Source organism: Anopheles marshallii, chromosome 2 (assembly GCF_943734725.1).
Source record: "Anopheles marshallii chromosome 2, idAnoMarsDA_429_01, whole genome shotgun sequence".
NCBI lineage: Eukaryota > Metazoa > Arthropoda > Insecta > Diptera > Culicidae > Anopheles > Anopheles marshallii.
Genome location: NC_071326.1, coordinates 23,508,537 through 23,526,536, shown reverse-complemented (window position 1 = coordinate 23,526,536; position 18,000 = coordinate 23,508,537). Strand labels below are relative to the sequence as shown.

The window sequence follows — 18,000 nt, the reverse complement described above, 5'->3', positions numbered from 1 at the left end:
GAAAAACGGGCTTTGACAGGCAAATGCGTGTGACAGCGGAATGTTGTGAAAGAGGCAAATGTCAAACGGCACATTTGGACGCCAAATAACGCTGCCGTAGTTTATTTTGACCGTGTGTATAACAACGTGCGTCCATAGTCTCACGGTGGAAAGAGAGAGAAAGGAATGGAGTTGGCGAGAGATAGCAGTTGGTGGTATTTTCTTTCTATCTCGTTCACTGCTACACATTTGTCAACCCTCGCGATTTCATTCGCACAGTACGGACTGTGCTTCAACAAATTTCAGAAACCTTTGCTACGCGTCACACCCTGTAGGTTGTGGGTAAATTATAATTTTCTAGAGCGTAAACGTACGAAAAATTCGGTTCCAAAGTGTTTAATGTATAGCTGGAAGGTTGAAGATTCGATCGCGCCTAATCTTCAGCAGTAAAAAGTGTAATTCGTCGCTAAAACTATAAAACAAATTGGAAGAAAATTTACGGAGCGCGCGTGCGTGTATGTGTGTGAAAAAAACATATAGCAAGCATATACAGTACCTCTGGAGGGTGACTAATCTGATGTGAATTTTGCTGCATTTTGTAGAACACGGTGAACGGGCAAACAAAAGCATTGCTACGTTGATCCAGGAAAAGCTGACTCGGAACAAAGGTCTACCCCGTCGCTTGCTTTTTGAGTGCGTGTACGATCGCCTGCGAAATTGTAACCGCGAGCACAACTTTCTCGCTTGATTGGTGGCAGTTCCAGGCGCAATGGAAACGCTATCAAATTTCGGCCAAGTGGCCCTGAAATGGGATCCAAAAAATCTCGAGATACGCACAATGTCTGTGGAAAAAACGCTTGAACCGCTAGTGCTGCAGGTGACCACGCTAGTGAGTACGAAGGGGCCGAGCAAAAAGAAGAAAGGTAAGTCATTACGGGTCACCCAAAGTTTGTACCAGCGTGTTTGTTGGAAGGCTTTGTTCGGTTCTGTATCGAATCATTCATGCGGAATTCCTACCCCCGAGGAGGGGAGACCTATTGGTTAACTTGATTTCCCCTTGGAGAAGGGATTGTTCCCATTGGTTTTGCCATGTTCATTAATATTATTCTGGTCTCGTTATTGTTCTCCCTCCGAATTACCTTCTGGGACGATGCTTCAGGCAAATCGAAACGCGCAAGTGCGTTAGTTGCCGCCGTCGAAAAAGCCACCGACATTTTCATCGAGCGCGGTGAACAGATTGCCTATGAAAATCCGGACATCACGCAGGAGATGCTGTCGGCGGTAGAGGAAGTTCGCAAAACGGGTTCCGCGATGAGCATCGCGGCGCGTGAATTTTCCGAGGATCCGTGCAGTTCCCTAAAGCGCGGAAATATGGTACGTGCGGCCAGAAATCTGCTTTCCGCCGTAACGCGACTGCTCATCCTAGCCGACATGGTCGATGTGCATTTGCTGCTGAAGTCGCTGCATGTCGTTGAGGACGACCTTGACAAGCTGCGAAACGCCTCGTCTCAGGATGAGCTTATGAACAACATGCGCCAGTTTGGCCGTAACGCAAACGAGCTGATCAAACAGGCGGCCAAGCGTCAACAGGAGTTGAAAGATCCGCAGTTACGGGACGATCTGGCAGCGGCACGGGCTGTGCTGAAGAAACACTCCACTATGCTGCTGACGGCGTCGAAAGTGTACGTGCGCCATCCGGAGCTTGATCTGGCCAAGGTAAACCGGGATCATATTCTGAAGCAGGTGTGCGAAGCAGTCAACACGATTAGCGATGTGGCGCAGGGCAAGTCGTCTCAGCCGCAGGATGTATACGTTGGTGCTGGCGAATTGGCAGCAGCTTTGGACGATTTTGACGAGGGCATTATAATGGATCCGCGAGCATACAACGAAGTCCGCTCGAGGCCGTCACTCGAAGAGCGACTAGAGAGCATCATCAGTGCGGCAGCACTTATGGCCGATGCGGACTGTACGCGTGACGAACGGCGTGAACGGATTGTTGGAGAATGTAACGCCGTACGACAAGCGCTGCAAGATCTGCTGTCAGAGTACATGTCTAACGTAAGTAACAATCTCACAGATCTGCAAACCAATTCTTGAAATGTATTGAACTAATGTTTTGTATCCTTCCTTCACTACTCACTACAGATGGGAACGAAAGATCGTACTCCGGAACTAGAACGCGCAATCGGTCACATGTATCGGAAAACGAAGGATCTACGCCGACAGCTACGCAAGGCGGTCGTCGACCATGTTTCGGATTCATTCCTTGAAACGAACATGCCCCTGCTAGATCTGATCGAGGCGGCACGCGGTGGTAACGAGAAGGTGGTCCGTGAACGAGCCGACATCTTTACCAAGCACGCGGAAAAGCTGGTCGAAGTGGCAAACCTCGTGTGCAGCATGTCGAACAACGAAGATGGCGTTAAGATGGTTCGTTACGCGGCAGACCAAATCGAAACGCTCTGCCCGCAGGTGATCAATGCGGCACTCATTCTAGCCGCTCGACCCAACTCGAAGGTAGCGCAAGAGAACATGGAAGCGTACCGTCAGGCCTGGGAGAATCAAGTGCGTATTCTAACCGAAGCGGTCGACGATATTACCACGATCGATGATTTCCTTGCCGTGTCGGAAAATCACATCCTGGAGGATGTGAACAAGTGTGTGCTTGCGCTGCAGGAAGGCGACGCGCTAGATTTGCGCAATACTGCCGGTGCAATACAGGGACGTTCGGCACGCGTTTGTAACGTGGTGGAGGCCGAGATGGACAATTACGAACCGTGCATCTACACCAAGCGCGTGCTTGAAGCGGTAAAGGTGCTGCGGGAACAGGTGATGTCCAAGTTTGCGCAGCGTGTCGATGTGGCTGTCGATGCATTGTCCTCCAACTCGCCGAAGGATGTGGACGAGAACGATTTCATCGACGCATCACGGCTTGTGTACGATGGTGTTCGTGAAATTCGTCGAGCCGTGCTAATGAACAGGGTAAGCCAGGTTTTATTAAGTAACGATTTCACGCATTATCTGTTCCCAATTCTAGCGAAGTTCCCATCACGAAGCCAATTTTTTATCTGACATTAAAATTAATGGTTGGAAAAGATCTACACTATCATATTCCTATAGCATTTAAGCGTTATAGCAAGTTTAAATTCCCAAGAAAGCTTCATGATTTACCTTTAAATTTTATCACTTCATTTAATGTACGCTTCTTTATCTATCTATACCCTGCAAAAAAGGACGAAGAAGATTTGGATCCAGAAGATATTGAAGATGAACAATACACGCTCGAAACTAGGAGCAAATGTAAGCGAAGACAGATGGCTAAATTTAACTTTCTTATCGAATTTCCTTCGTAGTTCATGTGTCCGAGTGCATTTGTTATTTCTGTACTACTTCACTGTGGTTGTAGCTATGGTATTATCCTCACCCTGCGTGTACCTCGTTATACTTTACGTCATTCCAGTTTTAATGTATAACCATTTCATTTTTATTATTGTTTCGTTTCTTTCTATGTCGTTCATTGCACGGCCTGTGTATTCTTCAACAAAACGTGTGGAAATGGTTCCATTATTGCTTGTACTTCCATTAACGCAATGTGTCACCCGTGTGTGTTCCTGCATTTATTCTTCTGTGTGTTTGTGTGTGTTCCTTGTTTTGTCAATGGTTGGAATTGCATGTATAACCAGAGTTCCGATGAGTTGGACACTGATACGGAGTTCGAACCAGTCGAGGATATGACTGTCGAAACGCGTAGTAGATGTAAGAATATGTTTCCCTTGTTTTATTTGTTTGTACTTAGCCTAACCTTCCATGAAGAAAGTTGTAGTATAGACATGGAATTAAGTATGTTGCATGTGCTTGGTTAGACTACTCCTATCTTAAGGTGTATCAAATTCAAGCAGCACCAACACTAATATATTGAATCCTTTTCGGCAGCGAGCGCACATACTGGCGATCAAACTATTGACGAGTATCCTGAAATTAGTGGCATCACAACAGCTAGAGTAAGTGTCATTTCTCTGTTCATTTGCATACGCAATTTACTTTGTTTATATTATTACTAAAAATACAATGTCAATGTTGCCATACAGGAAGCAATGCGTAAGATGAATGAGGAGGATAAGCAGAAAATTATGCAGCAGGTTGAACTGTTCCGTCGCGAGAAGCTGACGTTCGATTCGGAAGTAGCGAAATGGGACGACACCGGCAACGACATTATCTATCTTGCCAAGCACATGTGCATGATCATGATGGAGATGACGGATTTCACGCGGTAAGGTCCAATAACCATGCCCGCCATGTTCGTGCTCAATAATTCCGAAGCATTTCGTTTTGACTATTCTTTCACAGAGGACGTGGTCCGTTAAAAACGACGATGGACGTTATTAATGCGGCAAAGAAAATTTCCGAAGCAGGCACGAAGCTGGACAAGCTAACGCGTGAAATTGCCGACCAGTGCCCGGAAAGTTCTACCAAGAAGGATTTGCTCGCTTACCTGCAGCGTATTGCCCTGTACTGTCACCAGATTCAGATCACCTCGAAGGTGAAAGCTGATGTGCAGAACATTAGCGGTGAACTGATCGTGTCAGGGGTAATGGTGAAATTATGTTCCGATTTTTCTTTAGTTGAACGATCTAATCTACCCTTGACCTCTCTCTTTCTTCTTTATTTGTCCGGTTTCGTGTACGTTCCGGGTTTCTCTTTACAGCTGGACAGTGCGACATCACTAATTCAGGCGGCAAAGAATCTGATGAATGCCGTCGTTTACACGGTTAAATATTCGTATGTTGCTTCCACCAAGTACACGCGGCAGGGAACCGTTTCGGTAAGTACAGATATGTATTTGTTTTGCGAAGGCTTGAGAGAACGTAAGGCCGAACAACATAGACCGGCTATAATCAACTCCATAGCATTCGATTGAATTTGTTCTCGTTGGTTACGGAATCTGGAATTTGCGCCATAAAATTAACTCATATTTCTCTGTTCGCAATTTATCTTCTTCCCAATTGTGACTTCTGACTTCTTCCATCGTGCTATTATCACTCTACTTGGCATTCAAATCTTCAATTAACAATCAAATTTACCTCCCCACGCATTGTGTGTTCCATCCTTGGATTAATTACTGTTTGTGAACTTTGCCAAAACTAGAATTACGTAAGTTCCTTGAAACATCTCATTCTCTCTTTATGCATTCGTAAACCGTTTTGTTTTTTTTCTGTAATACTGTGTTGTTTTTGGACAAAATAGATTTGGAATTGAGATCAACCTAGTGTTTTTAATGTTATAGTTCAACGTTTGTCATTGTTTACATCATTCTAATTTATTCATAATTGTATCTTTCTCCATCGCCAAATCTTACACCTGTATATAAAGTGCCTTATCAGTGTTGACTAATATATCATTAATTTAAGACCTGAACAATCAACAAAAATATATATATATATATATATATATTAATAAAGCATTTTCAAATCGGTTTAATTTGCTGTAAAAAATAATGCTTTTTGTCTTTCACATATATTAAGTTTCATATACAATGACCGGCAACAGGACCGCTTAGGACGAAAATTTCACCACTATCTCACCATTCATCATATTATACCGTTCGCTATCGCTCATTCATCATATAATTTGTTTCACTCTGCTACTACTTCTGAATGCAAATAACGTTTTCAAGCATTTTCTTTTTCTCACACCTGTTGACTATCGTTTAAGTTGCCAACAGCGATGAGCGATGTAGTGTCCCGATTAGTGAGGCCTTTTCAACGCTTTTGTAACTAACAGAGTTCTATTCCGTTTCGTTCCTCCAGTCACCGATTGTCGTGTGGAAGATGAAGGCGCCAGAAAAGAAGCCACTGGTGCGACCCGAAAAACCAGAAGAGGTACGTGCCAAGGTACGGCGAGCGTCACAAAAGAAAACACAAAACCCTGTACATGCGCTTTCGGAATTCCAAAGTCCTACGGATGCTGTTTAAGATGTGTTGAAGCATAACGTTGCGTTTTAACCATTTCCTGCGAGTAATGAAAACATAAGAAAAGACAGTTGGACAGAGTCAGGGAGGTATTTTTTTTCTTCTTTTTTATTATTCGGAAAACCACACATTACGGCCTCTACACGAATTAAGCATATGTGTGGAAAAAGTATGCAGGCGAAAGAAAATGTGTAAGAGTTAGAAAAAGAAACCATGGTACTGTACGGTGCCAGAGACGAAACAACGCACGTTGTTTTATTTTAATGAATTGATCAACAACGGACTGAAGCATACGAAGCAGAAGAATGTAGGCGCGTTTCTATATTGGTAATCAAAAATTCTTCAACGAAAGTATCGAGTGGCGAGAATTTTATCGTTTTTTTTTATAACAGAAGCTCATCATATTCGTCTATTATTTCGAATGTGTTAATGAGATGTAATTTTTGCATACTTTCGCATGTTATTTATTATTCCTCATGTTTTTATTTACTTGCTTCTTCTACGGCACGACAATAGGAACGCTAAATTTAATAAAGAATCGCAATCAACGTGCATTAAAACCATTCAACATCATTCAAAGAAATCCACAAAAGACAAATACACACGCAGTCAAGTTCGAGAAGATGCGAGAAGCCACTCGCTTTTTATTTTATTAGTGTAAGAGCATAATTATATCAGTATTTTCCGTTTCGTTTTCCATCTGGTTTTATCCCGAAACGCTGCAAAACGAAAATGATAGAATCCGCACACAGGGAAAAAGTAATCGAAAAGTTGAAAGTTGCGTTGCGCAAATGTATGGCCAAAAATGACTAGGAGTTAGTGTGAATTAACGCGCGGGCAAACAAATAATCTAATCATCGAAAGTGACAAGTCTCTCTCCTTCTATCCCAGCCACTTTCTTAAGGGGTTGATAAGGGAAACGATGCAGAGTGTTGTTGAAGAAGCAGTAGCAGCAGCAAAGCTAAAATGGTAGCAGTATACACTGACCCGCCTAGAGGAATTTAACATTGTATATTGAAGGGCTCATCGAACTATCGCGTTACATGCGTGACCCATAGCATTTGACCGTGACATTTATGGGTTAAAATTTGAAAAAGAAAAAAAGAAAAACAAAACAGTTACAACCATGGGCGCGTTACCGTTCGTAAGGCGGACAGCATGCCCAATCGAGGCTTCGCGAAATGTGAAGCGCACACAGCATTATACTCTCTTTCAACAACCACCATCAATTACACCTTGAGATAAAAACTCCAACGTTCCACACACTGCATGTAGCGGCCGCATTTAGCCAGCAGCGTTCTAGAGTTTCCATATATACACGTAAACATTAATGCTATAATATATACAGAATATACACTCCATAATGAGGGAAGCATAAACGAATAGGGCGACCGGGTGATTAAAAAAAACCCACGATCAATTGAACATGGACACGTACACACACACATGAACACGCTTTGATGTAGCAATGGTCGGATATAGTAGAAAGAATCCTAAAAACTATAGCCGACAGGCTGTATGTTTGAAATAGCTTTTATGTTGAAATGAGTGTGGCAGTATGAACTCTAACAAACATGATATAGAATAAATCTATTAGCTGGAGACAGAAGTGTTAACTAACCCTGATGGGTGAAGGAAGCATACAGAGAAAGATGTGCGTGTGTGTGTGTTTAAGAAATAAAATGTTAGACGAAACAATTCGGTGTTAATTATACTAAAGTTTCAACAGAATATCACGTTTGTTGTGTTGGAACTATTGGCGTAGTGTAAGCAGGGTGGCGTAGCACAGTGTACAAAGAAGGTGACAAACTGGACTGTACCAACATTAGAACCATTACAGTCCTAAATGCTACCTACCTACCTACCTTCATCCAGACCGGAAATCTCTTCGGCAGACTAATGCCCCTTATCACAAGCCAGCTTTGTTAGAGGAAAATCCAAAATCTACCAAATATTCACTTTGTGACCGATCCTCCAGAAATGCCACGAGCCTCAGATTGACACACAGTAGCTATTCATCGATTTCTAGACGACCTACGATACCATAGATCGGACCGAGTTATGGAACACCATGCAACAGTACAAATTCCTTGAGAAGTTAATGCGACTATTGAGAATCACAGAAGTTCGCTACGTCCATAACTCTTGAGTGATACTGTCTTTGGCGATATGAACCACGAGCTTGCTGGGGTGTTTGTCGGAGCAGACATTACGTCCTGATGGTGACATGGGCCTGAAGGATACGATGATTGGGGCACGCGAAGTAGCTCGTGGTGTACTCATGGTGTTCAACTAGTTCTCAACCTGGCGGAGAACGGATAAATCAGGAGGTGGAAGAGAGCAACCGCTTTCTAGAATTTGTTTGGTTTACATTGTGAGAGGGCCAAGCAGAAGAAGACGATTTAAACGCATTAATCCCGTTTTCCTGTATTTCAGTTCGTTTGAGATATCTTGGTAAAACCTTAAGCAACAGAATTTAAAAACTGTAAACATTCACCACAGTTACTGATGGTACTACGTGTGCCCAGCTAGGAAACGACGCTACAAAGCGGCGGAATTCATCTGTGAAATGTTGCTGGTACTCCCAAAAATTAGACGTCACACTGATATCCACAACAGGTTCAGCCATTTCCGGATTTCTATCTGCTTCAAGCTCCAGTGTCAGCTCCACCGGATCTCCGGCGAGTCCATGCGTGATGAGTATGAAGTACGCTTTATGGCCTCCGGTTGCTAGCTGCGCTGGCACGTCCGCTGTGAGATTCCAGTCGATTAGAGTTACGTTGCGTTTTGGACGCACGAGCAGGGACGATTGAAAGCTTCCGTTAAGGTTCAACTTTAGCTTTATCCTGGAACTGGTTGCAGTGCGACGTACAGTTTCCCAACCATTCAACGACAGCTGCACCATCTCCGGTGTGTGTGGACGGTTTTGTTGAGGTGACCATAGCGAAGTAAACCGTATTGCGGAACACGGTAACCCACAGAAAACTTCCGACTTACAATCGGCTGGGTTGAGTGCGTGAGCACTAAATGCTTTTACGTGATGTGTTTCAAGTATACCTCGCACCGTGCGCTCGTTGTGACGATCCCAGAGACGAAACAGATAGCCAGCGTCTGACGAAAGGGCCGTTTGTGTTTCGTTGGGTGGGAAAAATTGACGCACCGTATGCTGCACAAGAATGCGCTGCACTTTAGGAGCATCCGTAGGTGAAGGGCCAGGTGCGGTGTAAGGGAACCCAAGCGGGGAAACCGTGGCCAATGTTAGAGCGATCACAAATAGGGCGAGTAGCGTGCTGATCGTACGGTAAGGTTTGCGCAACAAGTTGACGAGCGGAATAAGGAAGCTAGTCGAAAAAATAGTACAAGCCGCCGCCACGGTACCGATAATGAAATCCGGATTATCATTCGCTCCCGAACGGCCCGTAATGGGTATGAAGATGTTGGTGAAAATGTGATAAAACTGCGTTGTCCAGAGAAGACCGACACTGTGCACGATCAGATAAATGATGAGCCAATAACCGGACGGGAACGATTGTAGTTTTAGTGCTGTTATTAACACAGTGCTGAACAGAGCCAGGGTAAGCAGTATAGCGATAACGTACGCTGACCGGACCCCGAATGCAGTGGCACCAATTGTAATCAGTGACCAGAAGAGTGTCACACCCGTAATACGAGCCTGTACCGTTAGCGTTAGGGAAAGGACCGTCTGTGGAAGTAACGATCGAATGTTATTCAACATGGTAAAAGCTATTTACGTAGGCTTTGTGATCTTACCTTTGTTTTGCTGAGTAGTCTATGGAATTCACGATGAACGACCAACAGTAGCATCATGGACGGTACACAATACAGGCCGATCACAAGCCAACAGGATGAGTACCACGACATCGAGCGATCTACAGAAGTGTGATCCAGCGCGAACGCAGTAACCAGATTAATCCCGATTGCTGCACCGGCAGCTACTAAAGTGGCCACAAATCCATGCAATATTTCCAACACCATCGAAAGCCAGTGACGCCAACCGACGATTGAAAGAATGCTCCAGATGCCAACCAGTAAACCAGTAATCGATACGGTTATATTCAGAACCGTACCTTCGATCGCTGAATATGAGACGAAAAATAGGCCCAAGAAATCAAAAAACACCTTACTTCCCTCGGACTTTTCGGTACTGCGAGCCAACTGGTCACCGTTGGCGAGAAGACGCACCAGCGAGAGCATATTATCGCCGGTACGCTGCAAAACCGCTGGCGAAAGGTACTGCACGGAATCGAACCGCGTGTGGTACCGGTATCCGTTAAAGATGTGAGCAAAGTCTAGCCCTGGTATGTGGCCAAAGTCACGGAAGATGCGAAAATCCGTATCGGATGGTATGAGGCCGGACTGGAAAATCTCTTCACCGATAGCCTGACCGAATGGATGCCGGACGGCACGTGAATACGCCTCGATTAGCCACGGATGCTGGGGTCCGCTCTGGAACAGCAGCTCTTTGCCACCGGATCCAGCCGATTCGAGGTTAAGAAAGGCACGCACTTTCCGCGCCCATCGATGCTCGGTGATGAAACCGTGCGACGCCTGCAGTGGCGTTTCTTCGGCACCATTAAACAGAAACACGATCGGGTGGCGATTCCGTTCTGGGGCACGAGACAACACGCGCAAGATCTCCAACATGACCGCACAGCTACCACAATCATCGCTCGCTCCTGGACTGCTGGCGACGGAATCGAAGTGACAGTTCAACATCAACGCGTGCTGATCTTCGACACCCGCGAGCTTCACGATCAGGTTCTGCACCCGGCGATACACGCTCGTCATTGGACTACCGAAAAAGTTGATACCGTACTGGCCTGATACTATCTGCTTCTCGTACAGCACTTCCTGGGCGGGATGACGAGAAGCGTTGATGAGCGTAAATTCATGCTCCAGCACCTGCACCGCCTGTTCTTCGTTGGCTCGTGAGCCGGTTGTCTTTGGACCGAGTGCATCTAGCCGCGTCAGGCTATCCCATGCACGAGCACCGTTGAATGCGAATGGATGAAGCTCAAGATCAGCTTCGGTGAGGGCCGTTGGCAGGTAGAAGAAGGACAGGTAACTTCCGGTTCCACAGAACGCCACCAATGCAATCAGCAGCAATCCGCCATACCATGGTAAACGATGAATGTTGGGATCGTAGTTGGCTGCTTTCGATTTCATCTTCCGTACTGACGCCGATGAGGACTGTAGCAACTGCTCCATCGGAAAGGTTTGTTTAAAAGTCTACTTTAGCGCAGTTTCGCTTGAACTAACATTACCCGAAATGCAGACAATCAGTAGCGCGTAGCAAATTGCACGACGAAACGTTGTTCATCGGTGTATTTAGAAACGATATACGAGCACAGCCGGCTTGTTTATTCCGGGCGCGATTATGACAGATAACAGCGCTTGCTCTGTTTGAATGTGTGCGTGAAACTGCAAACAGTATGATGTCCCGAGTAGTAGAGTGTAACCAAACAAGAGCCAGAATTATTTTAATATCTCTTTTTTTAAATTGCGTTCAGATATTCTGGTAAAAGATTTTTTTCTGTCTAATTAGTTAGGTTAGAGAATCGACACTTTCACGCGGAGTTCCAACTTATATACAGCTTTATTAAAGATTGTTAACCTACTTAAAAGCTAACCTAAGCACTCGCCCATTGCATCCGCAGTTCGATTGCTTTAATCGTTAACAAAACGCAAGTGGCAACGGGGACCTTGGATTAATTCACAATTCTTGACATGAGCATCGTTTCTCAAGCCACTGTCGGTCCTTATGCGCTTTATTGTGCGTTGATATTCCTAGTAGCGATAACCGGTATCATTACACTACAATTCAATAGGCAGTAATGTTCACAACGGCCACCGATGGTATAACGTGTGCCCAGTTCGGAAACTGTTCGATAAACTTTCGGAAATCATCGGTGTGCTTGTTCGCATACTCCCAGTACGTGTTCACCCAGCTCACATCAAACAGTTTCTGCCCGCCGTCCTGTGACAGAGCCATCTCTGGATCATACTCGAAATCGAACGTGACCGTCCATGGTGCATCGTCTGCCAAGCCGTACGTTATAAGCACAAAATGGGCACGCTCTCCATTGAATTCCATCGTACCCGGTACAGTTTCCATGAGGCTCCATGCCACCAGCTGGACACCTGATCTAGGAGCAATGATCAGCGCTGACTGGACGCAGGTTTGGTACCGGTGAGTAATACTAAAACTGTACTGTCGAGTTGTAGTAGATTGCTGTTTCACAGAAACCAGATCAAACGTTGGCAGAGTATGCTTTTCTAGTGCCGGCGGTGGACCTTCTATCCAATAATTACTAATTATGGAGATAAGAACGATATGTAGAACTACATATAAATATAGGCAGTAATAGTAATAATAGTAAATTGTGACACTCACTTGAACCGAATCTGGTGCCAGATGGAATAGAACGGCACACCGCAAAAGAGCATCGTACGGCAGGTTTCCATTTGCCGCATCGGAACAGCCTCGGATGGTTTAGCCACTCCACGAATCACGCGCACCGCATTTCGGTCCATTTCGCGAAGCAAAAATCCAGAATTTTTCACCACAGGTCCATCATTTCTGTGCGCCACTTGCAGTGTATGCTAGCCGAAAGGAAAATCAAACGTGTGAAGCTAAGCTAATGAAAGACATCCTGTCAGCAGTGATTGGAAAAGAACGTACGGTAACATAATGCCTCTGCACGGATGGTTCTCCATTGCTTTCGTCCCGGTACGGAAAGCCGACCTGCGTGCAGCATCCGAGCAGAAACGCAATCATCGCAAAAACGGTCAAACGAGCGGTCAGTTCGGAAGTTTGCTTAAGTAACCCAACCAAGGGCACAAGATAGCTGATGCACAGGAGACCACCGCCAGCCACCAACAAACCGATCAGATACTCGGGGTTTGTCCCAGCACCCATGCGTCCGGTGAGGGGTATGAACAGTTTTAACAGCAGATGATAAAATTTGGTCGCCCAAAGTAGGCTGGGTACTTGAAATGCCAGATGCAGGGCAAGCCAGCGTCTTGGTTGACGGTGGTAACCAAGCACTGAGGTAAGGATGGTGGACAATAGTGAGAGCAGCAGAATTACGACGAAGATGTACGCGCTACGGATGTTGGCTAAGGTGAGAGGGATTATCAGCAACGTCCAGAAAAGGTTGACTCCGATCAACCGAGAACGAACCGTTTGCGTGAGGTTAAGCACCGTCTGTAAGTCGATAGAAACGGTTGGAAAAGAAGGAAATGGATGTATCTTTGTTTGAGCTCTATCCACATACTACATACAGGGTTTTACACTTTAGTTTTGACTGGCAGCACACAATTTTTGACGCGCCGCACTCAATTTCTTGTCGCCGGCACATATTTTTGATTACAAGCACCGAATTTTTGAACGGGAGCATTTAATTTTATCAGCCCGATTCTTGAAAGCTTTTAGGCCGCATGTTTATAACCCCCTTGTGAAAGATTGGTTTGAGTTTGAAGCACTTGTTTATATGCAAAATTGTTTGTTTTTTTGGTTACTTGATAATTTTTTGGGCAAAATATATTTAATAAATTATGAGAAAATTTATAAAACATATATTGGGTTACGTATTTGAAGTATTATGCCCAAATCCCTCAAATTGTATGTATGCAACAGATTTGTTTAAATGTGCAGTGGTGGATCCTTGGAGATAAACCTATGTCAATGGGATTGGTTCAACCTAGCTGCCAAATTGTGCTAACCGACAGAATCGCGGCAGATTTGAAATCTTCTCGAGAGTTATTCACGGACAACGGTGTAAAAATTTCGCAAAACTGAATATATTCGCACATAATACTGCTGCTGCTAACAATAGTGTTGTGTGTAATTAGACAGGTACGTAATTGTTCGTTCGAAACTTAGAGAATCTGTTCACCCACGATCTTGTTTACAGGTATCAAAACGTGTTACACTTTTGCAACACATGAAGCTACGCATTCAAAAGAGGTAATGTATATTTTATCCTTGCAATACAACAAGGAAATAATTCTGTTTACATGATAATCCTACAGCAAACATGGATACATCGGAGGCTGTACCTCGACGTCGTAACAAAACTACGTCTGACGTAGATAGAAACCGTGTTGTTACAGCGTACGAGAATGGTGCATCTGGCAAAGAAATAGCAGAAATGCTCAATATTAATCGAGGAACAGTGTACCATATTATAAAGAAGTACCAAAAGACTTGGGAGGTTGCGGCTGCAAAACGTGGAGGTAAACGTCCTAAGCTCTTGTCAGATGATGCAGTAAATAGCATTCGCTTGTGGATAGACAACGACTGCACATTAACATTGAAAGTGTTGGCGGACATGGTGTTTAACCAATACGGCGTGCGTGTCAGTACGACAACAATTGCACGACAAATACAAAACAAATAGAACAAAGCATAAAATAAATGTTGTAACGATTGAAAATAAACCAAACATATTAATTGGAAGCACACAATGAACTTAAAGAGAATGAATACGATTTCAAACTGCAGATCATGTGTTGCAAAAGTGTAACACGTTTTGATACCTGTGTGATACCTGTAAACAAGATCGTGGGTGAACAGATTCTCTAAGTTTCGAACGAACAATTACGTACCTGTCTAATTACACACAACACTATTGTTAGCAGCAGCAGTATTATGTGCGAATATATTCAGTTTTGCGAAATTTTTACACCGTTGTCCGTGAATAACTCTCGAGAAGATTTCAAATCTGCCGCGATTCTGTCGGTTAGCACAATTTGGCAGCTAGGTTGAACCAATCCCATTGACATAGGTTTATCTCCAAGGATCCACCACTGCACATTTAAACAAATCTGTTGCATACATACAATTTGAGGGATTTGGGCATAATACTTCAAATACGTAACCCAATATATGTTTTATAAATTTTCTCATAATTTATTAAATATATTTTGCCCAAAAAATTATCAAGTAACCAAAAAAACAAACAATTTTGCATATAAACAAGTGCTTCAAACTCAAACCAATCTTTCACAAGGGGGTTATAAACATGCGGCCTAAAAGCTTTCAAGAATCGGGCTGATAAAATTAAATGCTCCCGTTCAAAAATTCGGTGCTTGTAATCAAAAATATGTGCCGGCGACAAGAAATTGAGTGTGGCGCGTCAAAAAATGTGTGCTGCCAGTCAAAACTAAAGTGTAAAACCCTGTAATATTATTATTACTATCGTTTCTTCTAACTTCATTACCCTATGTGTTATACCGTTCTATCTTTAAAATTAACGCAATATGAGTTATACAAGGAGACGGAAGAAGCAAACAAGCATGGTTCTGAAATATCAGGGTGTTAGAAAAAATTACGGACAAGACTGCAAGACTTTTTCAGTTCCTAAAGCTGGGGGAGATGTCGAAAAGTCGCAGTCGAATGCGAGGAAGAATTTGAACAATTGCATATGTCCGATGAGAACTTTTGGAATGACAAGTCGAGCATGGAATTCATGAAGTTAAGTAGGCGAATTAAGGAGCGCACAGCTAGAAGAATGTTAAGAGTTGACACGTCATCTTTCCAAGGACTCCCGAAGTGGAGATCCTGAATGTTGAAGTAGCTTTACAATGAAGAATCGCGAGAACGATTTATGGAATGTTCTTTTTGTGTGAGATTGGAAGTTTGGTGGGCAACCATATTCTGAAATTAGACTAGCCCGAGCTCCACATAAAGACATCAGACTCTGGGCCGATCCACGAATTCGCCTTCCGTGCATTTTTGGAAACGCTTATTCGGTCACAAGGAACTAAATTCTGGAGCAAATTTGACTAAGAGAAATTGATAAGACAGATGGTCTAATACGACTTGAAATAGATTAGAGTCTTATATTAGGCAACCTCCGAATTACCCCGAAATGTTCCACAATATCTTACCTTCTTATCATCGAACCAATAGTTACAGAGCCGATGGGCGAAACAGTGCACCAGGATAACGGGACATCCGTACAGTCCGAGGATAAGATACGGTGTTGAGAACCACGCCATGGCCCGTCCGACTGCATCCAACCGGTTAGCAATGATCAACACCACTGCGAGACTTGCGGCAGTCCCGCATACCGTACCCAGCAAACCAACCAAAGTTTGTTTCAAGATGTTTCGTTCACCAACACGTCGAACCGGTCGGCAGAGTTCCATCAGCGGTAGAAGCAACGACAGGACGGCAAGTGTTACATTGATTATTCGACCTGTGCTGGCACTGTAGTGCACGAAGAACAAACCGAGCACATCGAAGAACACACTGTATCCCTCGGACAGGGATGTGTCACTGGCGGCACGGCTCAACTCGTCACCATTGGCCAGTTCGCGCGTGAGTGCTAAGATGTTGTCGCCTGTACGTTGCAGTACCGGTAGTGTCAGATAGTCAATGGTATCGTAACGCGTATGATATCGATATCCATTGATCGTATGCGCAAAGTCCATCCCAGGCACGTTACCAAAGTCTCGAAAGATTCGAAAATCCGTATCGGACGGTATTATCCCCGACTGGAAGATCTCTTCCGAAACGGTCTGAGCGGCCGGATGCCGAACAGCACGACCGTAAGCTTCAATCATCCACGGATGCTGAGGACCGGCTTGGAAGAGTTGCTCCTTGCCACCCGAACCGGCCGATTCGAGGTTCAGGAATGCACGCACTTCCCGTGCCCATTGGTGCTGGCTAATAAACCCATGCGCTGCCTGCAGTGGCGTCTCTTCGGCACCGTTAAACAGAAACACGATCGCGTGGCGGTTCCGTTCCGGCACCCGTGACAGTACGCGCAAGATCTCCAACATCACCGCACAGCTACCACCATCATCGCTCGCACCCGGGCTGCTGGCCACAGTATCGTAATGGCAGTTTAGCATCAATGAACCACCATCGTTTTCTTGCCCGGCCAACCTCACGACGAGATTCTGCGCGTTCCGGTAAACGCTCGTAAGCGGATTGCCCAGAAAAGCAATGGGATACGCGCCGGAAATGATCTGATGCGATGTTTCCACTAGCTGTGCTGCGTGTGCGGTAGCTTTCACCTTTTCCACCTCGCGCCGGATATAATCGGCAGCGCCAAGTTCGTTCGCCTCCGACCCGGTCGGTTTGGGACCGAAATCGTTCAGAACCTGCAGATTGTCCCAGGCTCGCTCGGCAATGAATGCGGTCGGATGGCGGCTTAGGTCAGCTGTCGTCAGTGCTTCCGGCAGGTAGGTGCACAGATAGCTCGATGCGGTACCGCAAAACAACAGCAACACTATACCCAGGATACCGTGCTGGGCTTCAAGCTGATGAAGATTAGCTGCATCTTCATCGGGAGGAATTGAACGGCGGGAATTATCTTCACCTTTGCCTTTCGCTTTCGACCGAACGCTACTGCCGCCGGCCATGTTCACTGTGCTACCACTACCAACCGAACGGAGGATCAACGTTTAACTGGTCTGGAATACGGGTTGCAAAGAAAAAATCGGAACAGGTTTCATCTGAGGAATATTACGAGATAAAATTGAGGGTCCGATTGCACATATACGGTGTAGCCGTGCTATTGTAGCTTATCAGAGTGTACCACCAGTCTGGTCATCGTTATCATACCTACGCTTACTTGCCGCCACATCCCCCCCCCCTCCCCCCCCCCCACCTGTAACTATCACTTGATCTTCTGGTCTCGTCCACTACACTACGCGTGTTGCCTAATCGCTCGTTCCCGTGCAGGCAGACGACCACAATTAAGCCTGTTGTTATTGACGCTGCAATCTGCTATATCTACCGCTAGCAGGTCTCGTTTACTGCTCGGTACTCGGTAATGGTTACGGGCGGTTCAAAGATTTGTTGCTGTTTTGTGTGTGTATTGGTCTAAGAATAGCGTCTACCGGGAGCGTTTAGAACCGGTCCCGGGCAGCTTGTTTGCTTCCTGAGTTTGAAAATGTATTCCCCGATCGTGTCGGGGTGAACTAAATAATTCCTGTTCTTCAGGATGACACCATTTCATGCATAATGCAATCGGCTGGCAGATGGGTATTGATCGGAGCGAGAGTAGATAATTCG

At 45.0% G+C, this 18,000-nt stretch overlaps 3 protein-coding genes across 3 annotated transcripts; 1 reads left to right on the top strand and 2 right to left on the bottom strand.

Moving 5' to 3' along the window:
- The first annotated feature begins 748 nt into the window (after positions 1-748).
- On the top strand, positions 749-5,951 carry LOC128719312 (catenin alpha). The gene is made up of 10 exons (XM_053812937.1): positions 749-902; positions 1,139-2,037; positions 2,125-2,961; positions 3,663-3,735; positions 3,913-3,980; positions 4,068-4,249; positions 4,327-4,573; positions 4,685-4,801; positions 5,125-5,130; positions 5,787-5,951. The coding sequence occupies exons 1-10, from the start codon at positions 749-751 to the stop codon at positions 5,949-5,951; spliced, it is 2,748 nt and encodes a 915-aa protein (XP_053668912.1).
- A 2,473-nt stretch (positions 5,952-8,424) lies between these two features.
- On the bottom strand, positions 8,425-11,177 carry LOC128719305 (endoplasmic reticulum metallopeptidase 1-like). Its single transcript, XM_053812930.1, has 2 exons — positions 9,720-11,177; positions 8,425-9,651 (listed from the first exon to the last, which is right to left on the bottom strand). Exons 1-2 carry the CDS (start codon positions 11,175-11,177, stop codon positions 8,425-8,427), a joined length of 2,685 nt encoding a protein of 894 aa, XP_053668905.1.
- Positions 11,178-11,790: 613 nt separating this feature from the next.
- Positions 11,791-17,345, bottom strand: LOC128706939 (endoplasmic reticulum metallopeptidase 1-like). Its single transcript, XM_053801883.1, has 4 exons — positions 15,864-17,345; positions 12,652-13,176; positions 12,364-12,572; positions 11,791-12,280 (listed from the first exon to the last, which is right to left on the bottom strand). Exons 1-4 carry the CDS (start codon positions 17,343-17,345, stop codon positions 11,791-11,793), a joined length of 2,706 nt encoding a protein of 901 aa, XP_053657858.1.
- Between the last annotated feature and the right edge of the window lie 655 nt (positions 17,346-18,000).

What these genes read in the sequence shown, in the direction of transcription:
- LOC128719312 (XM_053812937.1), top strand. Translation starts at nt 749, where the DNA reads ATGGAAACGCTATCAAATTTCGGCCAAGTGGCCCTGAAATGGGATCCA. An exon ending in TGTCGAAACGCGTAGTAGAT is followed by an intron (nt 3,736 to 3,912) that starts GTAAGAATATGT and finishes CCTTTTCGGCAG; the next exon opens with CGAGCGCACATACTGGCGAT. An exon ending in GTGGCATCACAACAGCTAGA is followed by an intron (nt 3,981 to 4,067) that starts GTAAGTGTCATT and finishes GTTGCCATACAG; the next exon opens with GAAGCAATGCGTAAGATGAA.
- LOC128719305 (XM_053812930.1), bottom strand. Translation starts at nt 11,177, where the DNA reads ATGGAGCAGTTGCTACAGTCCTCATCGGCGTCAGTACGGAAGATGAAA. An exon ending in GACTACTCAGCAAAACAAAG is followed by an intron (nt 9,652 to 9,719) that starts GTAAGATCACAA and finishes TTACTTCCACAG; the next exon opens with ACGGTCCTTTCCCTAACGCT.
- LOC128706939 (XM_053801883.1), bottom strand. Translation starts at nt 17,345, where the DNA reads ATGGCCGGCGGCAGTAGCGTTCGGTCGAAAGCGAAAGGCAAAGGTGAA. An exon ending in ATTGGTTCGATGATAAGAAG is followed by an intron (nt 13,177 to 15,863) that starts GTAAGATATTGT and finishes ATCGACTTACAG; the next exon opens with ACGGTGCTTAACCTCACGCA. An exon ending in TGCAGAGGCATTATGTTACC is followed by an intron (nt 12,573 to 12,651) that starts GTACGTTCTTTT and finishes CCTTTCGGCTAG; the next exon opens with CATACACTGCAAGTGGCGCA.